The sequence below is a fragment of the Hypanus sabinus genome, chromosome 2 (assembly GCF_030144855.1).
Source record: "Hypanus sabinus isolate sHypSab1 chromosome 2, sHypSab1.hap1, whole genome shotgun sequence".
Taxonomy (NCBI): domain Eukaryota; kingdom Metazoa; phylum Chordata; class Chondrichthyes; order Myliobatiformes; family Dasyatidae; genus Hypanus; species Hypanus sabinus.
The window spans coordinates 143,807,010-143,830,208 of NC_082707.1; the positions used below are offsets into that span (position 1 = coordinate 143,807,010).

The 23,199-nt window shown below is 39.3% G+C and overlaps 1 protein-coding gene across 4 annotated transcripts in view; it reads right to left on the bottom strand.

Moving 5' to 3' along the window:
* Positions 1-23,199, bottom strand: part of heatr5a (HEAT repeat containing 5a) — a 125,111-nt gene that overhangs the window by 45,378 nt on the left and 56,534 nt on the right. For all 4 annotated transcript variants that reach the window (XM_059956275.1, XM_059956248.1, XM_059956266.1 and 1 more), the window contains exons 15-19: positions 21,686-21,849; positions 10,967-11,142; positions 10,452-10,557; positions 6,262-6,452; positions 3,449-3,608 (exon numbers count right to left, since the gene is read on the bottom strand). In XM_059956275.1, coding sequence (XP_059812258.1) covers positions 3,449-3,608; positions 6,262-6,452; positions 10,452-10,557; positions 10,967-11,142; positions 21,686-21,849 — 797 coding nt within the window. The remainder of the gene's footprint in view (positions 1-3,448; positions 3,609-6,261; positions 6,453-10,451; positions 10,558-10,966; positions 11,143-21,685; positions 21,850-23,199) is intronic.

The following is a 23,199-nucleotide window of genomic DNA, read 5'->3' on the forward strand; positions in this document are numbered from 1 at the left end:
TCTATGGCTTTTGAACTTCATCATTGATAAATATGTCTTGTGCCACAATATCAAATTGATTGATTTTTCAATACAATGGTCCAAGAAACAGTGAAAGGCACTGCTAGAAAATAGCTGAAGAGGCCACTTGTCCTCTCAACCTTCTCACCATTCAACATGATCAAGGCTGTTCTGGCCCTAGGCCTCACCTTCTTTTTTGTGCCAGGTTCCCATAGCTTTCAGCACCTTGATCTTCTGAAAGCTTATCTACTTCATCCTTATATACCCACAATGATCCAGCCTCCACAAAACTCTGGGGAAGAGACTACCAAACATTTTGCACCTTCTCCAAGAAGATCCTCCTATGCACCTCAGTTTTAAAAGACTTTTCCTTATAACTATGTCTCTTGATTCAAGATTCCTCCATATGTGGAAATACAGGAAGTGCCAGTTAATTGGATCATTGGTTAATTGGGGCAGCCACTTATTGGGAACAACTCTTAAAGAACAAAACCTCATCGAGAAAATTGCTGGGATTCCCTTCATTTATTTGAGACACTATGCTGCTTAATTGGGGCAGAACACGGTTGTCTAACAATTTCTAACAAGCGTCAGACACGCGTAATTGTGTGGCTGTTAGACACTACGCGATGTTTAGAGAGAATAATTTTTAAATAGTGTCAGTTGTGCTTTTGTTCAAAAATTGCAAAGAAATAGGCAGTAAGACAATTCAGAACTGTTTTGCTCACTGCAGTTTCAAGCAATCAGTCTTGGAGATGCCAGAAACAGCTGGGAGTGAAAATGAAAGAATATCACTACTTCAGCAAGTTAGGAACTACGAAGAATCTGAAGGCATTGACAATCATCTTGAAGGTTATAATGAAAATGATGATTTGGAGGATGCAATCAATAGATTTGCATGAAGTCAGTCCATTATCTACATGAGGTGTCTATGCTGGCTTACTTTACTCATTTACAGTCAATCAAAAGAATGTGGCATCATACGCTGAATTCCTCCATTGATAACTATTAGGAACCAATACACAGTTTTACAGTACTGTAGTAGCATTGACAGTGTTCTAATTTGTTCTGTATTTCATTTAAATACATAAATTGTACTTAGTTCCTCTTTTTTTTATACCTCTATACCTTTTTAAATGTTTCCATGAAAATTTGACCAATTGGGCCAAAATGTACTTGTCCTGATGGGTTATAATGAGCTGGAATCCACTGAATTTCAGTATCTACAATGTCATGTCCCCTTATAATCTTACATGTTTCACTAAGGCACCTTTTATTCCTTTTAACACCAAGTATACATCAAATTTAACTTACGACAGGACAACCCACACCTTGGAATTAAGCGTAAGAATCTCTTCTGATTACATCCAATACCAGTACATCTTTCCATTAACAAGGAAATCAGGTATGGCCTTGACGGCATCCTCTGCAATTGTAAACTGCAACTCCCCTTGTAATAAAGGCCAATACTGCACTTTGCTTCCTAACCACTTGATGCACCTGACTGCTTAACTTGCTTTGTGATTAATAGAGGATCACTGAGATATCCATGTCCTTTCCACAGTTTTCAAAGTTACATTCTATACTCTCTTGCAAGCAATTAATGGAATTTAGAAATAACTGGTTCTTCTAGCACACGACTAGTAACATCCTTCTAGCCTGAAAAAAGGCCTTCAGTAAAGCAGCTGCTGGAGAAAGGCCTTTTAAGTATTTTCAGCAGTGACTTCTTACACATACTATTTCTCATCTCCATTAAAAAACGATCCAGCATCTGCGATTTCTGAGCCAATGTTATTCCTCTCCACTGCTGTGATTTCACCCTTGATTAGCAGAGCTACCTCATTTCAAATTTTCTTTTGGCCATCCTTTCAAAATATCAAGCACTCCTAAATATTAAGTTCCCAGTATGGGTCACCTCACAAGCTTCCCCAATGACCATATGCAGTGTCATTAGCTCATCAATCTCCTGTGAATGCAGCATATTTTCAGATAAAAGGTCTTGAATCCTATCCCTTTTATTACTGCAAGTTTTAGTTTGTGTACTACTATGCTTGTGCACTCTCCTTCCACCACACCGGTTATCCTCACTGCCGTCATCAGCCTGCGATATAAGCATTTCTTCTTGCTTTAACTTCTGAGATACCCCTTCACCTAAAACTTCTAATCCTGCTTGCTTTCTCCCCTTCTGTTTCTGCCCTCTAGTTCCCTTACCAAGCTGGTTTCAATCCTCCTCATCAGCACGAACTAACTCTCCCTGCAAAGATACAGATCCTGTGCTATTGAGCTGCAATCTAGCCGGTATGTAGAGTTCCCATCTCACCCAGAAAGTGGCCCAGTTCCTCAGGTATCTTGCTCTTTCTCCTTTTCTGTTAAAAGTAGCTTAAATAAAATACACTATTTTTTTCATCTTGTTTATGGAGGGTGAGTGGCATAACCAGGTTTACTGGGATTAGACTAATACCTAATAGCATAATGGATTGCAATTACATCTCACTTAAATCATGCTAACTTTAACATTTAAGACCTTTTACTTTCAAAACTGCAATACCATGTACTGTGAAAGACTATTCACCGCCTCAAACATGGTAGTGCTACATCCCAACTAAATTTGCCAGTTTGGGATAAAACTTGGTAAGCATCTGAATAAAGCATCAATAAAGAAAGTTGTGTTTCTGGCAAGCACATATCAAGGAAAAATCTGTCCAGCGTTCATGTGCAAGTAGAATCTAGCATCCTCCTTGCTGGATGTTATTTTGAATCCAATGTTATTCAATTGAATGAATCATTCAATTTCAAGCAGTTCAAAGTAAAAGTTAAAAATAAAGAAATAAATTTAAATTGGTTCATTGTGTGCTCCACACAACATGAAGAGGTAAAATCGATGTATTAGGACTTAAGTCAAATTGCCTAATGCAGGTATATTTGATGTGCATTATATTTGACACGATAGACAAATATGGTCACTTACTTCATGACTTGAAATCAACCAAACAAAAATATTTAACATTATTGGACACAATTTCACAAGATTGTGAAACAGTTTGGAATAATATTCCAATGTGTTTGCAACATTAATTAAATACACAGTAAACTTCCAACAATCTGAGCAACTTTTAACAACTTTACTGCTGAATGTTTATGGCAAATATTTACATATTGTTACTCTTTCAAATTCTCAACTACAACAGTTCAGAAGAGACAATTTATAGCAACTTGAAACATGTAAAATGCTGAATTGGCAAAATGATCTTCTACATTATAGAAGAACCTGTATATAAATAACTTGCAAATCTCTCAAGACATAGCAGGCAGTTCAGAATAGATTCACCTAATTAGATGAATCACTGGTAAGACTTTAAATAAAGCACCAGTCAAATATTGGAGTCATAAAGAGGATTTATAAACATAATGTTCATGCTTCTGATTCCATATGCAAAAAAAAAATTACCTGAACTTCAGGGGAGGTATTATCTTGAGACAAAGTATGAAGGATGCTGACACAGGCATTTAAATGCTGGTGTGAACCAATTCCTCCCAGGTACCTGTAAAGGGAACCAAGGGCCATGGAATGCCCCGTGCGAGAAATCACATCCCTTGCAGATTTCAACCTGAAGTTAAAAGAAAAATAAAGATTTTTTTTGTCCACAGGACCCCCCAAAAAATTACATTTGCTTTAACCTGCAAGTTAACTGCCAACTAAAACAAGTACACAAAAAGCAGATCACATCCTGGTTATTAAGTCAGTAACTGGACTGAACAACAAACTGATAGTGTATAGGCCATCCATGTATTTTCATTAAGCAATTGCCTTCAAGATTCAAGATGGTTTAATGCCATTTCCTGTACAAAAGTGTATAATTGTTACTCCAGATCCATTGCAGTAGAAGAACAAAACACTGAGATAAAGAACACAATAATAAAAAAAAACAATGAAACTAAATACATAAGATAGCTTATTTCATCAAGATAAATTGATTGATTTATGAATGATAGATTCTTAGCTTAAGCAGGTGTTTCAACTGAAGAGAAGATGGTTTAGTTAACTTTGTACTGTTAGACCTTTTATTGAAAATGTTTTTTAAAATCCTGATTTCTTAAGCATGTGGCCACATGGTGATTGAAGGAAATCATGCCAAACATTTATTGAGGATGTAACAAGCAGGATAAGTTAAGAGTTAGTGAACATAAAACAATTGCATTTTCACAGAAATCACAGAATAGTTACAGAAAGTAATTCTCGTAATTACAGTCCAATGAGGAGCAATCCAGTTCATCCCACTCCCCCATCCTTTCCTGGAAATCCCACAGCTCATTTTCCTGGAACCACTTCTATCAATTTTGAGTCCAGCCAGAATCTCAGTTTAAATTGCCATTGTTGAGTCCCATCATAAGTAACATCTCTATTTTAAAGTATTTTATTGTTCAATAACATTCTTTCTTGTCAAACTTTAAATTCACATTTACACATTTCAAGTCAATGTTCATTCCATTGAAATTGGGGTCTTATGCTCAATGTCTAAATTATTGATATAATTTTCTATTACAGGACAAAACCTTATTTTACTATTATCACTGTTCCATGCATGTTTCCAGAATCACACAAAGAAATCCCATTTTCCTGATGAGCCAAAATCGTATTACTCAAGAAATTTTTCCCTATGTTAGTTAAACATGATTTGTGTTTAACTAATCCAGGTTGGCTTTCTTTAATCAACCAAGAGTTGTCTAAGTGACTGCCAATTCTGACTGACAAATGTCATCCACCCAACCTCCAACCAAAGATAAACTGACTGTCTGAAAATCTTCTAGCCAGGAATATATTTGCCAAATTAATGAACTAGTTGAACAGAAGACAACATGGATAGAAGGATAAGTTTTATATTGGCAAATTAAAGGATCAATTCCAAAACCTCAGTTATTTTAAATCTATCCAGATCACTTAGAAGAGGCTATGAGTATAGCATCCAAGTTTGCTGGAATACAAATTATAAATATGCAATAGGTTGAGAGGACAAAAGACATGCAAAGTGATAAGGACAAGAGAATGGTAAAAGAAGGAGGGCAGAAGGAATATACGAGGGAAATTTGCAATGTTATATACTTTGCTATTGAAAAAAGAAAAACAGTCAATTAAACATCAAGAAATTATGTGACAATATGGACATTTGCATTTATATTCATTCATAGAGTTATGGTGTCACAGATAAGGCCAACATTGATTATCTACCTCAAAAAGCCCTTACATCAATATTGAGAAAGGAGAGAGTGATTTTGAGTAACCACTTCATTGAGAATGATGAGAGAAATTTCTTCACTGATGGGGATAGTTCTGTTTAACAAGTGCCAATTATTTCAGCTTCAGGTATTGGTGCAGGAGTCCCTCAGTGGTATCCTAGTCCCTCTATCTTTAGCTTCCACCCTCTATGATTCAGTTAGGAGTTGGAATGTTTATTGATGACTGCATAATGTTCAATTATATTCACAACTTTTCAGTGAAGAGGACTCTCTTTCTCCCAAAAGGCCAATACAAAGATGAGCTAAAAATCAACAGCTAATATTTATGCCACACAAGTACCAGGAAAAGACCATCAGCAACACAAGTCTAGGACCTCAGCAATGCTATTACTTGGTAGCACTATTCCTGCCCAGTGGACCTCCATGAGGCAATGAGGTGGTTGCATGTCATCACCACCACTGAGCTGATACTCAAATGGACAACCAACCTAAATATCGCAAAAACTGGCAACTTAAAGAAAGTTGATTTCCTTCCTGATTCAGGGTTATTCAGTAACGCACAGATAGTATTCAAATTCACATACATCTGTCACTAGAGAAATGACTGGGGTGGCAAGTTACATACAACTTTCAATTGTCTTGGCAATGCAACCAACACAGAACAATTTACCCATGCTTTTGATGAACTTTTTTTTAGCTGAGTTAACTCTCACTTTTTAAATTTTCAGTACAAAGATAAAACTAAAAAAACTAATATTGAGATGGAAATGGTAAAATAATAGCATCAAATTACCTGACTGAAGTTTGATCACAAATTATAGAAAATTTGTCATGCCCAACACATTTACTTTATAAATCCTCCACTGTTATCATTATTATCATTATGACTACCTTGGGGGGCGGGGGTGTCATCAATCATCCCAAATATAACTGAACAAGCACACAAAACATGATGATCAAAAGATCAGGCCAGAAGCCAAATATCTTGCAACAAACCAGAAGATTAATTGACTTCAATTTACTCACTTTTCAAAGCTCATCTGCGACAATCTAGCAGTGAAGGCACTGTCGGCAACCACTTGTGCCAGTCTGGCCAGAGTCTCTGCTGCAGCACATCTTAAAAGAATATTTGAACTTTCCAAGGAATGCATTACCAGAGTCAGAGCAGGTCTCCTCACCTCTTCTGGGCCCAAGATTCCTTTCATATGTGCTAACCTCTGGAAAATAAAATCAGAAAATAACATATGGCATTTAAGCACATTTACAATTTTTTTTTTGTTGTCAACATTTGATTTGAACAATAAACAAGGATTTTACAACCAATGAATGTACCAACCACTTTAAAGTCAAAGAAGTTCTCATGAACAGTTACTTTTGCAAGAATAGAAATAGCACAGCCTAATTGTGCACAAGTTCATATAGGTAGCCATGCAATTATGGCCACTTCTATTAAATTTGATGACTCATGTGTAATAGAGACATGCAGTGATAGAGGAATACAGCAACGATACAGACCCTTTGGCACAGTGAGTCCAGAATGCCTACCAACTAGTCCCAATTTCCAGCATTCGGCCCATATCCCTCAGCCTTGTCCCTCCACGTACCTACCTAAGTGCTTCTTAAATGATACCACTGTACCTGACTCAACCACTTCATCTGGCAGCTTGTTCAACATACTTCCCTCTCACTGTGCAGAAACATTTTCCTCAAGGTCCCTTTTAAATCATTCCCCTCTCACCCCAAATGTATGTTGCTGTTGTTCCTTTCCACACCTTGTGGCGTATCAGGTGGCAACCTTGCAGTTTCTTTTGCATTTTTGTCTGTTTTTTTTACAAGGTGAAGTTGCTAGCTCGATGCTCAACTCAGCACCGATGGAAAGTGTGCCAGAGTTGAACCTGGGACCACTTGCCTTGAAGTCGGTGCGGATGCCACTACACCACTGGCTGTACCCCAAATATATGCCCCTTGTTTCAACTCCTATAAACTGGGGAAAAGACAACATCAGCTATATCTATTCCTCCCAATATTATAAAACACATGTAATGTCATCTCTCATTCTCCTATATTCCAAGGTATAAAGGCCTTGGCCTGGCCAACTTTACCCTTTAAATTAGGACTTCTGGTTCTAGTAACATACTTGTAAATCTTTTCTGCACTCTTCGCAGTTTAACCACATCTTCCCTGTAATAGGAAGATAAAAACTACACACGGTACTGCAAGTTTAGCCTCAGCAATGAGTTATGCATCTATGATTCCTAAACCCAATGCCCTGATTAATGAAGGTCAGCAAGCTAAATGCCCTTTTCTCCATCCTGCCCACTTAGGATGTCAACTTTCAACAAATTATGCACTTGTACTCTTAAATCCTTCTGTTCTGTTAAATTTCCTAGTTGTCAATTATTCATTGTACAAGTCCCATGCTGATTCATCTTTCCAAAAATGAATCACCTCCTTCTTATCTGTATTGAAATCTATCTGCCATTCCTTGAGCACTTTCCTAACTAATCAAGATCCCCTTGTAATCCATGATAACCTTATTCACCATCAATAACTCTTCCTGAGTTGTATCATCTGCAAATTTACTGATCAAACATTGTGCATTCATATCTGAATCATTTATATAAATTGCAAATAAAGGTCCCAACAACAAACCAAGTGGCACACCTCAAGTCACCAGCCTCCATTCTGAGAAATAATCTTCAATTACCTCCATCTGCTTCCTACCTTAGAGCAATTTTGAATCCACAGAACTAGATCTCCTTTACAAAATCCTTAGTAAAGTCCAAACAGATAATATCCATTGTCCTACCCTCATCAAGCCTTTTGATTATCTCTTCAAACAATTCAATGGTTTGTCAAGCATGACTACCCCTCCTGATTAGACCTTGTCCCTCAGGATTTCCTCCTGTAACTGCCCCACTACGAATGTCAAGCTGACTGACCTGCATTCCCTGGCTTGTTCTTATTGCTCTTCTTAAAGAAAAGAGTATTAGTCATTTTCCAGTTTTCAGGAACTTTGGTGTCTAACATTGATGCAAATATCTCTGCAGAGGCATCCACAATCTCCCATCTAGCCACCCATAACGCCTGAGGGTGCACATGGTCAGGCCTGAAGGATTAATCCACCTTAATGCACTGTAAGGCTGTAAATGCCTTCTCACAAAACACTGGGGAGAAATATTTATTAAAATACCACCTATCTGCTGTAGCTCAAGACATAGAATGCTCTGCTGATCTCTGAGTGGACCTACTCGTTCTCTATCCACATTTTCATTCTCAATATAGCTATAGAACCTCTTGGGACTTTCCTTCTCCCTAACTGTTATATCTAAATCATACACTGTTTTTATTCTCCTGATTTCCCTCTTTAGAATATTCTAGATCTTTTCTATAGTCATCAAGGGATTCACTTAATCCTGACCTGCTAAAACCAAAGTACACCTCCTTCTTGAACTGATCCTCAACTAAGGTCCCCTAATGTCAGGTTTACCCTTTACCTTGCTGCTCCTGAACACTTGTGATCACATTCTGAAAAGCCTCCCAAATACTATCCATTCCTGTTCTTTTAAACAAGCCCACCTAATCAACTTCAGTGAGATCCTGACTAACTCCCTTAAAATAAGTCCTTTGCCAGTTTATGGTCCTAACCTGTGGACCTGACCTGTCTCTTTCGATCTTCATCTTAAAATTAATAGCATTATGGCCACTAAGGCAAAAATGCTTTCTGATGCAATTTCAGCTACTTGTGCCACCTTATTTCTTAAGAGAAGGTCCGGTAACGTACCCTCCCTCTACATTTTGACTCATGAAACTTCCCTGGACACTTTTTACAGATTCTGCCCCTGGATTCCAGATGACCCAGTCAACAGTGGGGAAACTAAAATCTTCTATTAATGCAATCCTATCAGCCCTACAACCATGAGAAATTTCTCTACACACCTGGTCCTCAAGTACCCAATGACTGTTGATTGGGGGGTGGCTATAATGTAGCTAATCTAGAGTGACCCTGATCCTTCCCTTGCTGATATGACCCCACTGGACAAATCCCTCAAGAATGCAATCTCTAAGTATGCTGTTGTGTTCTCCCTTATCAAAAAACCACACCTACTCCTTGCTTATCTGTACCTCTTGCTGACATGGACTGTTTACTTGTAGCATTTGTATTCTGGAATATTGAGTTGCCAGTTGTGTTTCTTACAGCCATGTTTCCATTATAGCTATGGCATCTCAGTCCTCAGAGCCAACCTATGCTCTGAGTTTGTTTGTCTTGACTGTTACATCTTCAGCATTAAATCAAATGCAGTTTAACTGAATATTGTTTTCCCTGTCGTTACTATGCTCTGAGCTATCCTGATTAGTACACTTGCTTTTGCTGACTACTGCTTTATTCTACAACTTCTAAGTTCAAAGTAAATTTATTATCAAAGTACATATATGTCACAATATAAAACCCTGAGATATGTTTTCTTGTGGGCATACACACTAAATCCAAGAAACACAATAGAATCAATGAAAGGCCACACCCAACAGGATGGACAAATATCCATGTCACTCATCCATCTGAAGCCTGTACTTTAGGTATTCTTAAATATGAATTCTTAAATATTTTATAAGCATAGATCTGATAGAAAGGCCAGTACAATAGAGTATATAACTGAAAAACAATTGTAAATTGTAATCTTGGGAGAGTACCATTACTTGAAAGAAAAGTGAATGCTTTATCTTAAAGAGTTGTTTTCTGAAAGCAGTGACAATTGAGCTGACAGAGAAACCATAGACAAGAAATGAGAGGCTCATTTTGCAAACTCTAAAGCACAACATTCCTTCTAAATCAGTATCAACTGCACACTTTTGTTCTGTCTCACTACGACAGAGCTATGGAACAAACACTTTTTCAACATCTCAGGTGAGTGCCAACATGTGTAACAGAGATTTAATACCTCGTTTTACACAAATTCAAATAGAAATGCATGTAACATCTAACAGCTTAATACTCTTTCTTAATTACATACCAAGAATAATAATCCTTTCTGAAGATAGAGCTTAGAGCTTGTTGCACATTGGTAGTTATATATTGGCAATGACCATAAAACAGAAGGAACATTTTTTCCCCATAGCTAGAATTTGATTCAGCCCAAATGGCCATCATTACACATTAGTCAACAATTCCAGCTGTTCTTTACCTTAAGCAATTATTATTGAAACTGTCAATCTACCTTCAATCCACAGCAGAATGCAGCAAAAACATTTATCTGCACTGTTTGTTGCTTTGCTCCTTTAGCGTGCTTTACGGACTCTATAAATTGCTCGAGTATCTGTGCCCTTAAGGGAAAAGAAGTTGTCAAAGTTTTAATGCAATTACACACTGTTACCTGTGGATTATAGAAAAGATAAAACAAACCAAAACGCAAGTTTTAAAACAAATGCACAAATGAGAACACTGTGTTTACAATCTGCTTTTCTATTCTCTCAAAATCTGTACACTATTGACAAACACAATCCTGCAATACTGCAAAAGGCTATAATATTCACTACAATGCATTTGCCATTAAATGCCAACAGATTCAAAGTTAAAAGAACAATGACTGACAACTCATTTGCAAACAGGTGTTCAGCAGTGTAATTAAAGAAATACTAATACAAGTTAATGGCTTACCAGGACTATTGAGATTTGATTTGAGCCCAAGCATGCAACACACAGAGCCAAGAAATAAAAGCTAGAAATCATCACCTGTGATTAATATCCAGATAAGGGAATATCACTCCAAAAAGTTCTACTGCAGCTCTGACCACTGACAATACTGGAGGAAGAGGAGCTGGTATAAGTTCTCCATCTGCTAGTCTTTCATAGATCATAAAAGGATCATGTTCAAGGCTTCCACCTCCCAAAACACCGCCCAGCTTTAACTGTTAAGGCAATAATAGACAATTTTAGTCAAATCTGAAGAACACAACATACATAACTAAATACATATGTAACTTAAGCATTTGTTTTTACTATTGACAGGATATTGAAAATTCACATCAATTTAAAATACAGCTTATATAGGACTACGGTGCACCAAAGTTGTTACTGTTACAGTTGTTGGATGATGAGTGATGATGAGTTAACGTATTGGAGCAAGATAGATCACTTTGAGTGGTGCTGCAAAAATAAACTCTCACTCAACTTAGAGCCGATTGTAGATTTCAGGAAGGAGGAGGGTGAATACGCTTCAATATATAGTGGAGGAATCAACAGTGGTAAATGTCAACACCTTTAAGTTCATATGCATCAACATAGCAGATTATGCAGCCTGGATGCAATCATAAAGAAAGTGCAACACCATTTTTACTTTCTAAGACGATTAAGAAGGCTCGGCTATCAGCGAACACTAACAAGCTTTTGGAGATGTACAATGGAAAGTATTCTGAGTGACTGCATCATGGCCTGGTATAGCAATTCGAATGCTTAGAAATGCACAAAACTGCAGAAAGTACTGGACCACTACCTAGTGACACATCACTACCCACCAATGGTAGTATTTACAGAAGGTGCTACCTCTAAAAGCCAATTTCTATCAAAGATCCCCCTATTTTAAGAATAAGGGGTAGGCCATTTAGAATAGAGATGCGGAAAAACTTTTTCACCCAGAGAGTGGTGGATATGTGGAATGATCTGCCCCAGAAGGCAGTGGAGGCCAAGTCTCTGGATGCATTCAAGAGAGAGAGAGATAGTGCTCTTATAGATAGCGGGGTCAAGGGATATGGGGAGAGGGCAGGAACGGGGTACTGATTGTGTATGATCAGCCATGATCACAGTGAATGGTGGTGCTGGCTAGAAGGGCTGAATGGCCTACTCCCACACCTACTGTCTATTGTTTATTATTGTCCATCCTATCCATGCCATCTTTTCACAGCTAACACTGGGCAGAAGGTACAGAAGCCTGAAGCCCCGCAACATAAGGTTCAAGAACAGCAACTTCCCTTCAACCATTTGGTTCTTATAACCACATAAACATATAACAATTACAGCACAGAAACAGGCCATCTCAGCAACTTCTAGTCCATGCCGAACGCTTACTCTCACCTAGTCCCACCGACCTGCACTCAGCCCATAACCCTCCATTCCTTTCCTGTCCAAATACATATCCAATTTTACATTAAATTACAATATCGAACCTGCCTCTACCACTTCTACTGGAAGCTCGTTCCACACAGCTACCACTCTCTGAGTAGAGAAATTCCCCCTCGTGTTACCCCTAAACTTTTGCCCCTTAACTCTCAACTCATGTCCTCTTGTTTGAATCTCCCCTACTCTCAATGGAAAAAGCCTATCCACGTCAACTCTATCAATCAACCTCATAATTTTAAATACCTCTATCAAGCCCCCCTCAACCTTCTACGCTCCAAAGAATAAAGACCCAACTTGTTCAACCTTTCTCGGTAACTTAGGTGCTGAAACCCAGGTAACATTTTAGTAAATCTCCTCTGTACTCTGTTTTGTTAACATCTTTACTATAATTTGGTGACCAGAACTGTACACAATGCCTTGTACAATTTTAACATTACATCCCAACTCCTATACACAATGCTCTAATTTATAAAGCCCAGCATACCAAAAGTTTTCTTCACCACCCTATCCGCATGAGATTCCACCTTTCAGGAAACTATGCACCATTATTCCTAGATCACTCTGTTCTACTGTATTCTTCAATGCCCTACCATTTACCATTTATGTCCTATTTTGATTATTCCTACCAAAATGTAGCACCTCACACTTATCAGCATTAAACACCATCTGCCATCTTTTAGCCCACTCTTCGAACTGGCTAAAATCTCTCTGCAAGCTTTGAAAACCTACTTCATTATCCACAACGCCACCTATCTTAGTATCATCTACATACCTACTAATCCAATTTACCACCCCAACATCCAGATCATTAATGTATATGACAAACAACATTGGACCCAGTACAGATCCCTGAGGCACACCACTAATCACCGGCCTCCAACCTGACAAACAGTTATCCACCACTACTCTCTGGCATCTCCCATCCAGCCACTGTTGAATCCATTTTACTACTTCAACATTAACACCGAAAGATTGAATCTTCCTAACTAACCTTCCGTGCGGAACCTTCTCAAAGGCCTTACTGAAATCCATTTAGACAACATCCACTGCTTTATCCTCGTTAACTTTCCTCATAACCTCTTCAAAAAATTCAGTAAGATTTGTCAAACATGACCTTCCACGCACAAATCCATATTGACTGTTCCTAATCAGACCCTGTCTATCCAGATAATTATACATACCATCTCTAAGAATACTTCCCATTAATTCACCCACTACTGATGTCAAACTTACAGGCCTATAATTGCTAGGTTTACTTTTAGAACCCTTTTTAAACAATGGAACAACATGAGCAATACGCCAACCCTCCGGCACCATCCCTGTTCCTAATGACATTTGAAATATTTCTGTCAGAGCCCCTGCTATTTCTACACTAACCTCCCTCAAGGTCCCAGGGAATATCCTGTCAGAACCCACAGATTTATCCACTTTTATATTCCTTAAAAGCGCCAGTACTTCTTCCTCTTTAATCTTCATAGTTTCCATAACTTCCCTACTTATTTCCCTTACCTTGCACAATACAATATCCTTCTCCTTAGTGAATATCAAAGAAAAGAAATTGCTCAAAATCTCCCCCATCTCTTTTGGCTCCACACATAGCTGTCCACTCTGATTCTCTAAGGGACCAATTTTATCCCTCACTACCCTTTTGCTATTAATAGAGCTGTAGAAGCCCTTTGGATTTACTTTCACCTTATTGCCAAAGCAACCTCGTATCTTCTTTTAGCTTTTTTAATTTCTTTCTTAAGATTCTTTTTACATTCTCTATATTCCCCAAGCACCCCATTTACTCCATGCTGCCTATATTTATTGTAGATCTCTCTCTTTTTCCAAACCAAGTTTCCACTATCCCTTGAAAACCTTTTTAAAATCTCTCAAACTTTTAACCTTTCCTTTCAACCTAACAGGAATATAAAGATTCTGTACCCTCAAAATTTCTCCTTTAGATGACCACCATTTCTCTATCACATCCTTCCCATAAAACAAATTGTCCCAATCCACTCCTTCTAAATCCTTTTGCATCTCCTCAAAGTTAGCCTTTCTCCAATCAAAAATCTCAACTCTGGGTCCAGTCCTATCCTTCCCCATAATCATATTGAAACTAATAGCATTGTGATCACTGGACCCGAAGTGCTCCACAACACATGCCTCCGTCACCTGACCTATCTCATTCCCTATCAGGAGATCCAACACTGCCCCTTCTCTAGTTGGTAGGTCTATGTATTGCTGCAAACAACTATCCTGCACACATTTTACAAACTCCAAACCATCCAGCCCTTTTACAGTATGGGCTTCCCAGTCTATGTGTGGAAAATTAAAATCTCCCACAATTATAACCCTGTGCTTACTACAAATATCTGCTATCTCCTTACAAATTTGCTCCTCCAATTCTCGCTCCCCATTAGGTGGTCTACAATACACCCCTATAAGTGTTACTATACCTTCCCCATTCCTTAATTCCACCCAAATAGCCTCCCTAGACGAGCCTTCTAATCTATCCTGCTTGAAAACTGCTGTAATATTTTCTCTGACAAGCAATGCAACACCTCCCCCCTTGACCCTCCAATTCTATCACACCTGAAGCAATGAAATCAAGGAATATTTAGTTGCCAATCACACCCCTCCTGCAACCATGTTTCACTAATAGCTACAACATCATATTTCCAGGTATCAATCCATGCTCTAAGCTTATCCACCTTCCTTACAATGCTCCCAGCATTAAAATAAATGCAGTTAAGAAATTCTCCACCTCTTCCTCTCTGTTTATCTCTTAACGGTGCAAACAACTTTACTATATTCATTTTCTTTCTTCTCCCATACATCTGTTCCTACACTCTAGTTCCTCTCCCCCCTTGTATCTAGTTTAAATCCACTGGAGCCTCTCTAGCAAACCTACCTGCAAGTATATTTATCCCCCTCCAGTTCAGAAGTAAACAGTCCCACTGGAACAGGTCCCACCTTCCCTGGAAAACAGCCCAATTATCTATAAACCTGAAGCCTGCACCATGTCTTCAGCCACGCGTTGATCTGTGTTATCTTACTATTTCTAAACCCACCTGCACGTGGCACTGGTAGCAATCCTGAGATTGCTATCCTGGAGGTCCTGTCCTTTAACTTGACACCTTGCTCCCTAAACTCATTTTTCAGGACGTCCTCACTCTTCCTACCCATGTCATCGGTCCATACATGGACCACGACATCCGGCTGCTCACCCTCCTTCTTGAGAATACTGAGAACTCGATCTGAGATATCGCGGACCCTAACACCAGGGAGGCAACAGACCATCCGGGACTTTTGATCTCTTCCACAGAACCTCCTATCTGTTCCCCTAACTATCGAATCCCCTATCACTACTGCTCTCCTCTTTTCCCTCCTTTCCTTCTGAGCTGAGGGTCCAGTCTCGGTGCCAGAGATGCAACCACTGCAACTTGTCCCTGGTAGTTCGTCCCCACCAACAGTATCCAAAATGGTATACTTATTATTGGTGGGAACGGCCACAGGGATGCTCTACTCAATCTGTCTAATCCCCTTCCCTCTCCTGACAGTCACCCAGCTACCTGTCTCCTGACTCTTAAGGGTGACTGTCTCCCTGTAACTCCTGTTTATTTCTGACTTCTGCCTCCCGAATGATCCATAGTTCATCCAGCTCCAGTTCCCTGACACGGTTTGTCATGAACTGCAGCTGGATGGACCTTTTGCAGGTATAGTCATCAGGGACAATGGTGCTCACCCTGACTTCCCATGTACTGCAAACGGAGCACTCAACTGCCCTAACTGCTGCCTCCATTACCTACTCCTAAATTACATTAATTAAAGGAGCTTACCCGGCCTTACCTCACTTGGAGTGAAGCTAGTCCTCAGCCTTTGCTTGCTTTTTAAATTCTCCCGCTGATCTCAGAGGCCAACTTTCACGCCCTTGCGCAGTAGTGCCCCATTCAAACCTCGCCTCTGCCAGTTCTCGCCAAAGCCTGATTGAGCCAAAGCCGTCCCACTCTGCCTCAGTCCACTCCGACAATGGCCGCTGTATATGGCAGTCTTTTTTTTAAACCTTTGGCATGCTACGTCATGTGTCTGCACAGTCTAGTTTCTTTTCCCCGATCAGTTAAAAAAAGCTTCTCTCCAAGATGCCTTTACCTCTTCCCTCTCCGCCTCTTGCTTCGATTTAAAATACCATTGAAAACTTCCTCTCCTTTTTAAAACTTTGACATGCCACGTCACGTGCCTGCGCAGTCAACCCTCTTTCCCCCGATCAGTTAAAAAAAACGGCTTCTCTCTGAGATGCCTTTACTTCTTCCTTCTCTGCCTCTTGTTTCGAATTCAAACCTTGAACCAACTAGCAAAGCCGTAATCACTACAGTTTACCAACACTTTGACCACTTTGCACTAAAATGGCATTTTTTGTTCTAATTGGGTTTCCTTATTTTTAAAAAAAGTGTATACAATTTATAATTAGATCATAACTTACTTATGAATGCTGCTTATATGATGCTATGTCTGGAATGCTGCTGCAAGCAAACTTCTCATTGTACCTGTGTATACATGTATTTATATACATGAAAATAAACTCAACTTATTTTTCAAAGGACATTTCCATTCTACAGAATACTAAATGATTTCTGAATGAGTTTGAAACAAGATGAATGCCAAAAAAATGGAAATTAACATACTAGTGAAAAGTAGAAAGTAATATTCCAAAGTGATCATTGCTGGGAGGATTTTTGCTCTCAAATTTCAGTGGAAATTTCAAATCACAGGTACAATTACAAATTTCACAGACAAGTAGGGGAATAAGCCAAATGTTCAGATAATACAAGGATGGTACCAAAAAGCAGGGGAAAATGGATGGCTTAATTGATAATATCCTCAAAATTGAAGAGAGAAACTGGGCACTTCAATAATTGTCAAAATGAGGAGTGCTGGTATACAAATCATTAAAGCAATATAGGTACATACGGTCATAAAATAAGAGATAACATGGAAGAAATAGCAAATGAGGTAAAGCGAGCCATCAGGAAAGATTCAAGAAATCCTTTCAGCATGTACAGAATTGTTACCTTTCAACAAAAAGAAAATTCCACTGGAGATCCCACTATTCTTAACTACACAACTTTAAAACAATCCTTAACATCATGAAAACCTAACTATCTTTGTAAAGACAGATGGTAAGTCAGAAAATTAGATACAGGCCTATGGAATATAGGAAAAAAGCAGAGAATAGGGAAATTAATAAGGAAAGATAAATCAAACTCTGAGGTCCAACCAACTCAAATTAAATCAATAGATAGAAAGATTTTCAACTGATATTTAAAAAGGAAAGGGAATTAAAGTTCTGGCTTGTCTGGTTGAAAATGAATGTGCAGAATTAATGACAGAAAACAGTTTAATTAAACAGGCATTTCAGGATCAGAATCAGGCTTATTATCACCGGCATGTGACGTGAAATTTGTTAACTTAGCAACAGTAGTTCAATGCAATACATAATCTAACAGAGAGAGAAAAAAATAATAAATAAAGCATAATAATAAATAAACAAGTAAATCAATTATGTATATTGTTTAGATTTTTAAAAGTGCAAAAACAGAAATACTATATATTAAAAAAAGTTAGTGTCCAAAGCTTCAATGTCCATTTAGGGATCAGATGGCAGAGGGGAAGAAGCTGTTCCTGAATCGCTGAGTGTGTGCCTTCAGGCTTCTGTACCTCCTACCTAATGGTAACAGTGAGAAAAGGGCAAGCCCTGGGTACTGGAGGTCCTTAATAATAGACACTGCCTTTCTGAGACACCACTCCCTAAAGATTCCTGGGTTCTTTGTTGGCTAGTACCCAAGATGGAACTGACCAGATTTACAACCTTCTGCAGCTCTTTTTGGTCCTGTGCAGTAGCCCCTCCAAACCAGACAGTGATGCAGCCTTTCAGAATGCTCTCCACAGTACAACTATATAAGTTTTTGGGTGAATTTATTGACATGCCAAATCTCTTCGAAATCCTCAAAGTATAGCTGCTGTCTTGCCTTCTTTATGACTACATCGATATGTTGGGACCAGGTTAGATCCTCTGACACTGAGGAACTTGAAGCTGCTCACACCCTCCACTTCTGATCCCTCTATGAAGATTAATATGTGCTCCTTCGTCTTACCCTTCCTGAAGTCCACAATCAGCTCTTTCGTTTAACTGACATTGAGTGCCAGGTTGTTGCTGCAGTTGGCATATCTCACTCCTATACACCCTCTCATCACCACCTGAGATTCTACCAACATTAGGTGTATTGTCAGCAAATTTGTAGTTGGTATTTGAGCTACCTCTAGCCACACAGTCACGTGTATACAGAGAGTAGGGCCCTGAGCTAAGCACACATCCGAGGTGCACCAGTGTTGATCATCAAGGAGGAGTATATGTTATCACCAATCCACACAGACTGCGGTCTTCTGGTGAGGAAGTCGAAGAACCAATTGCAGAGGGAGGTACAGATTTTAAAAGGGTGTTCATTCTGGAGATACAAATAACAGCCCAGAAATAATTCTAAATCAGGAAATGGAAGGAAGGACAGAACTTCAGAAATTTACTAACATAAGAGAAGTGTTTACTCAGCAAAATCTTTGCAGCTGCAGGCTGACAAGCTACTGCCGGACTTCGTTCAAGGATTTTAAAATTGGTGGTCAAGAAAATTATCAATGCATTGGTTTCAACATCCCAAAATGTTCTTGATTCGTGAAAGAAAATAACAATCATATTCATACAAGAGGGAAAGAGAACACCTTGTTTAATGCCTTGTTATGTTACAGCAGATCACTCCGTAAGAAATCTTATCAGCATGGCTTGGTGAAAGGGTAATCATGGTTGACCAGTCAGTTGAATTCTTTGTAGGAGTAATGTGTAATGTTGATGAAAGGGAACACATAGATATACTATGCTTAAATTTCCAAAAGGCATTTAATAAGATGCCATAAAAGTTACTGCAGAAAATAGAAGCTCATCATGACAGACTTAACATGTTGACATGATTAGAAAACTGGACGGCAAAATGTGATGAGAAGTATGTGAAAGGATCAGCAGTGGGACCTCAACTTTCAGCAATTCATTTACATGTCCTGAATGAAGCTACTGAAGGTATGATTCCCAAATATAACTTTACAAAAGATTGGTAGAAATACTAATTGTAAAGTGTTTGTAAGGGGACTACAAAGGGTTACAGATAGTTTGAGAAGGCAAATATCTGACAAGTTATTAAAGTACGGAAAGATACAGAATTATCCATTTTAGCAGGAGATAAGACAGTACATTATCTAAACAGTGATATTGCAGAGCACTGACATGCATAATTCAAAAGGGGCAGTATGATACAAGTAATAAGAGAAACTCTTAGAATGCTATTATTTATTACAAAGAAAATGGAATAAAGAGATTATGTTTCAGTTATACCTGTTATGCAGAAGACGTTTGTTGTACAATGTTGCCATTATTATGCAAAGAAAAGATGTACATATAAGCACTGAAAGTAGTTGAAAGAAGATTTACTATATGTTACAAATGTGCCACAACTCTGAGGGTACAAAGTCGCCCCCTCCTTTTTGAGAATCGCAAGATCGCTATTAATTCAGGTCTGGGACCCAGGAAGTGAGAGAGAATCCACAAGGTTTGGAATGTGTCCTGGCCTCAGCGAAACAAAAACCCCTGATAACGGCCATTGTCTCTTGGAGACAGAATTGTGTATTGAGTACTGTACTATTCATTGAAGCCCTCTGGGGACGACCAGAGTGGGCTGGTTGAGGGATTGCATCATCCCAACCTGATTGACATCTGAGACCCCGTGCGTAAGGATAAAAGAGGGTTTGGGGAACAACCCCTTTTGACGCACCAGGAGAAACGCTAGAAATCCCGTGACAGCGTTTAATAGCGTCAGCCGGTGGGGGCTCGAGTGCGTCCTTCCCTTGCCTGGGATTGGCGGCCTCGCCACAGAAGAACGGCTTTAGCTAAAGGAGAGGCCACAAGTGAACGGCCACACCAACGGGACTCCCAACGGATCGAAACCATAGAAGGAAAAGCTGGCAAGTTTTCTTCCAAAAATCTCTCTCTCTCTCTCTCTAAGCAAAGGCTGCAGCCTGCATGAACTGAGTGACTTTTATATTTCCATCGGACAATACATTTATCCCCTAGACAACGATAGAGCTTATTTCTTATTGATTATTATTATACCGCACTTTTAGATTTAGTATTGACAATGTATATTATCTGTATGTTTGCATTGATATTATTTTTGTGTAATTTTACTAATAAATACTGTTAAAAATCGTATCATCAGGCTTCAACGGACCTCTCTATCTTTGCTGGTAAGTGACCCGGTTATGGGGTTTGTAACATAAATTAGTAGCTGAAATAGGTAGGTCACCGTAAGAAGAAAGAGAGAACAAATGGGTTCTGTGCTGAATGGAGTTTATAAGGCGAGCAGGGGTTTCAATAAAACAAAGAATCCTAAGGAGGTTTTTAAAAAGTGAACATAGACTCTCCAAAACATAGGAAGCCACTGTTTAAAAAAAACCGGTCATCTATCTCAGACAGTTGGGCTAAATTCATTTTCTTTAAGGGTCAGAGACCTTTGCAGCTCTGCTTCCATACTCTTTATGGAAGGGAGTCTTTAAATATTTTTCAAGGTGAAATTGATGTCTATTTGTTAAGGGGGTGGAAAGTTACTGAAAATAGATGGCATCAGGATCTTGAGGCTACAATCAGATCAGCAACGATGTTATCAAGTGGTGGTGCAGGTTTGAGTGGTTCATTCCTGGACCTAATGACTATATATTCCATTAGTGCATGATTAGTAGCTATGGGGTATAATGAGGCATTCACCAATAAATCAGATACAATTCAGATGAAACTTCATTCGACCAACAGTGCTAAGAATGTGGAATACAGACCTCAATCAAGAGCTGAAGTAAGCAACTGATAAAATAGATAGATCAGCATGAAAGAGGAAAGTCTGAAGGCCATGTCAAAGTTTGGATATATAGGAATGGGAAAAGGCTAAGCTGGAAGCAAAAAAGCTGATTTCTGTGATCAAACTTAATTTGTCAGTTTTAAATAACATGTGGTTCTCATTATTATGACAATCACATGGTATGAATTAGACTGCAGTCAATTAATCTGAGGAATATCATAACTTTATTAAGCAACCTACAATCTCACCTCTATTCAGCACTGTTTTTCCTCCTCACTTACCTGAACGCTATCAGGATAATTAAAATATTTGAGCTAACTTTTCCAAATACTCAATGAATATTAATAATGAAAGTATTCAAAACATAACTAATACTTTTCAATGTTTACATGTTCACAGATACCTGGTCCTCGATGAATCGATGATCAGTTTCCTGTAACCAGGCCCCAAGTAATAGTGCATCATCCTGGTGACAGAGGGATGGAAGCAAGAAAGTAGCAGCAAACATTTGATTATCAGCCAGAGTCAATTCAGCAATCAGCTCTTTCAGAATAGAATTAAAACTTCCTGTAAAAAGAAAGAAATCCTCTTAAGTCAGTTAATTCATACAATTAGACCAGAAGACATAGGAGGAGAATTAGGCCATTCAGCCCATGGGGGTTTGGTCCCCCATTCCATCATGGCTGATTTATTATCCTTCTCAACTCCATTCTCCTGTCTTCCCCCATAACCTTTGACATCCTAACCACCCAAGAATCCATCAATCTTCACTTTAAGTATACTCATTGACTTGGCCTGCACAGCCATTCATGGTAATGAATTCCATAGATTCACCATCCTCTTGAGAAATGCCTCCTCATATCTGTTATAAGTGGACACCCCCTATAGACTCAAGTCCTCGACTCTCCCACCATCAGAAGCATCTTCTCCACATCCACTGTATCTAGGCCCTACAATATTTGATAGGTTTCAATGATACTTCCCCCCCCCCCCACCTTTCTTCTACACTGCAGGTAGTACAGGCCCAGAGCCATCAAACTCTCCTCAAACATTAAGCAAACACGAGGAAATCTGCAGATGCTGGAAATTCAAGCAATACACACAACATGCTGGTGGAACACAGCAGGCCAGGCAGCATCTATAGGGAGAAGCACTGTCGACATTTCGGGCCGAGACCCTTCGTCAGGACTAACTGAAAGGAAAGATAGTAAGAGATTTGAAAGTAGGAGGGGGAGGGGGAAATGTGAAATGATAGGAGAAGACCGGAGGGGGTGGGGTGAAGCTGAGAGCTGGAAAGGTGATTGGCAAAAAGGATACAGAGCTAGAGAAGGGAAAAGATCATGGGATGGGAGGCCTAGGGAGAAAGAAAGGGGGAGGGAGCACCAGAGAGAGATGGAGAACAGGCAGAGTGATGGGCAGAGAGAGAAAGAAAAACTAAATATATCAGGGATGGGGTAAGAAGGGGAGGACGGGCATTAACAGAAGTTAGAGAAGTCAATGTTCATGCCATCAGGTTGGAGGCTACCCAGCCGGTCTATAAGGTGTTGTTCCTCCAGCCTGAGTGTGGCTTCATCTGAACAGTAGAGGAGGCCATGGATAGACATATCAGAATGGGAATGGGACGTGGAATTAAAATGTGTGGCCACTGGGAGATCCTGCTTTCTCTGGCGGACCGAGCGTAAGCATTCAGCCAAATTGTCTCCCAGTCTGTCGGGTCTCACAAATATATAAAAGGCTACATCAGGACACCGGACACAGTATACCACCCCAGCCGACTCACAGGTGAAGTGTTGCCTCACCTGGAAGGACTGTCTGGGGCCCTGAATGGTGGTGAGGGAGAAAGTGTAAGGGCAGGTGTAGCACTGTTCCACTTGCAAGGATAAGTGAGTCACGTAGGGAGCGATCCCTGTGGAAAGC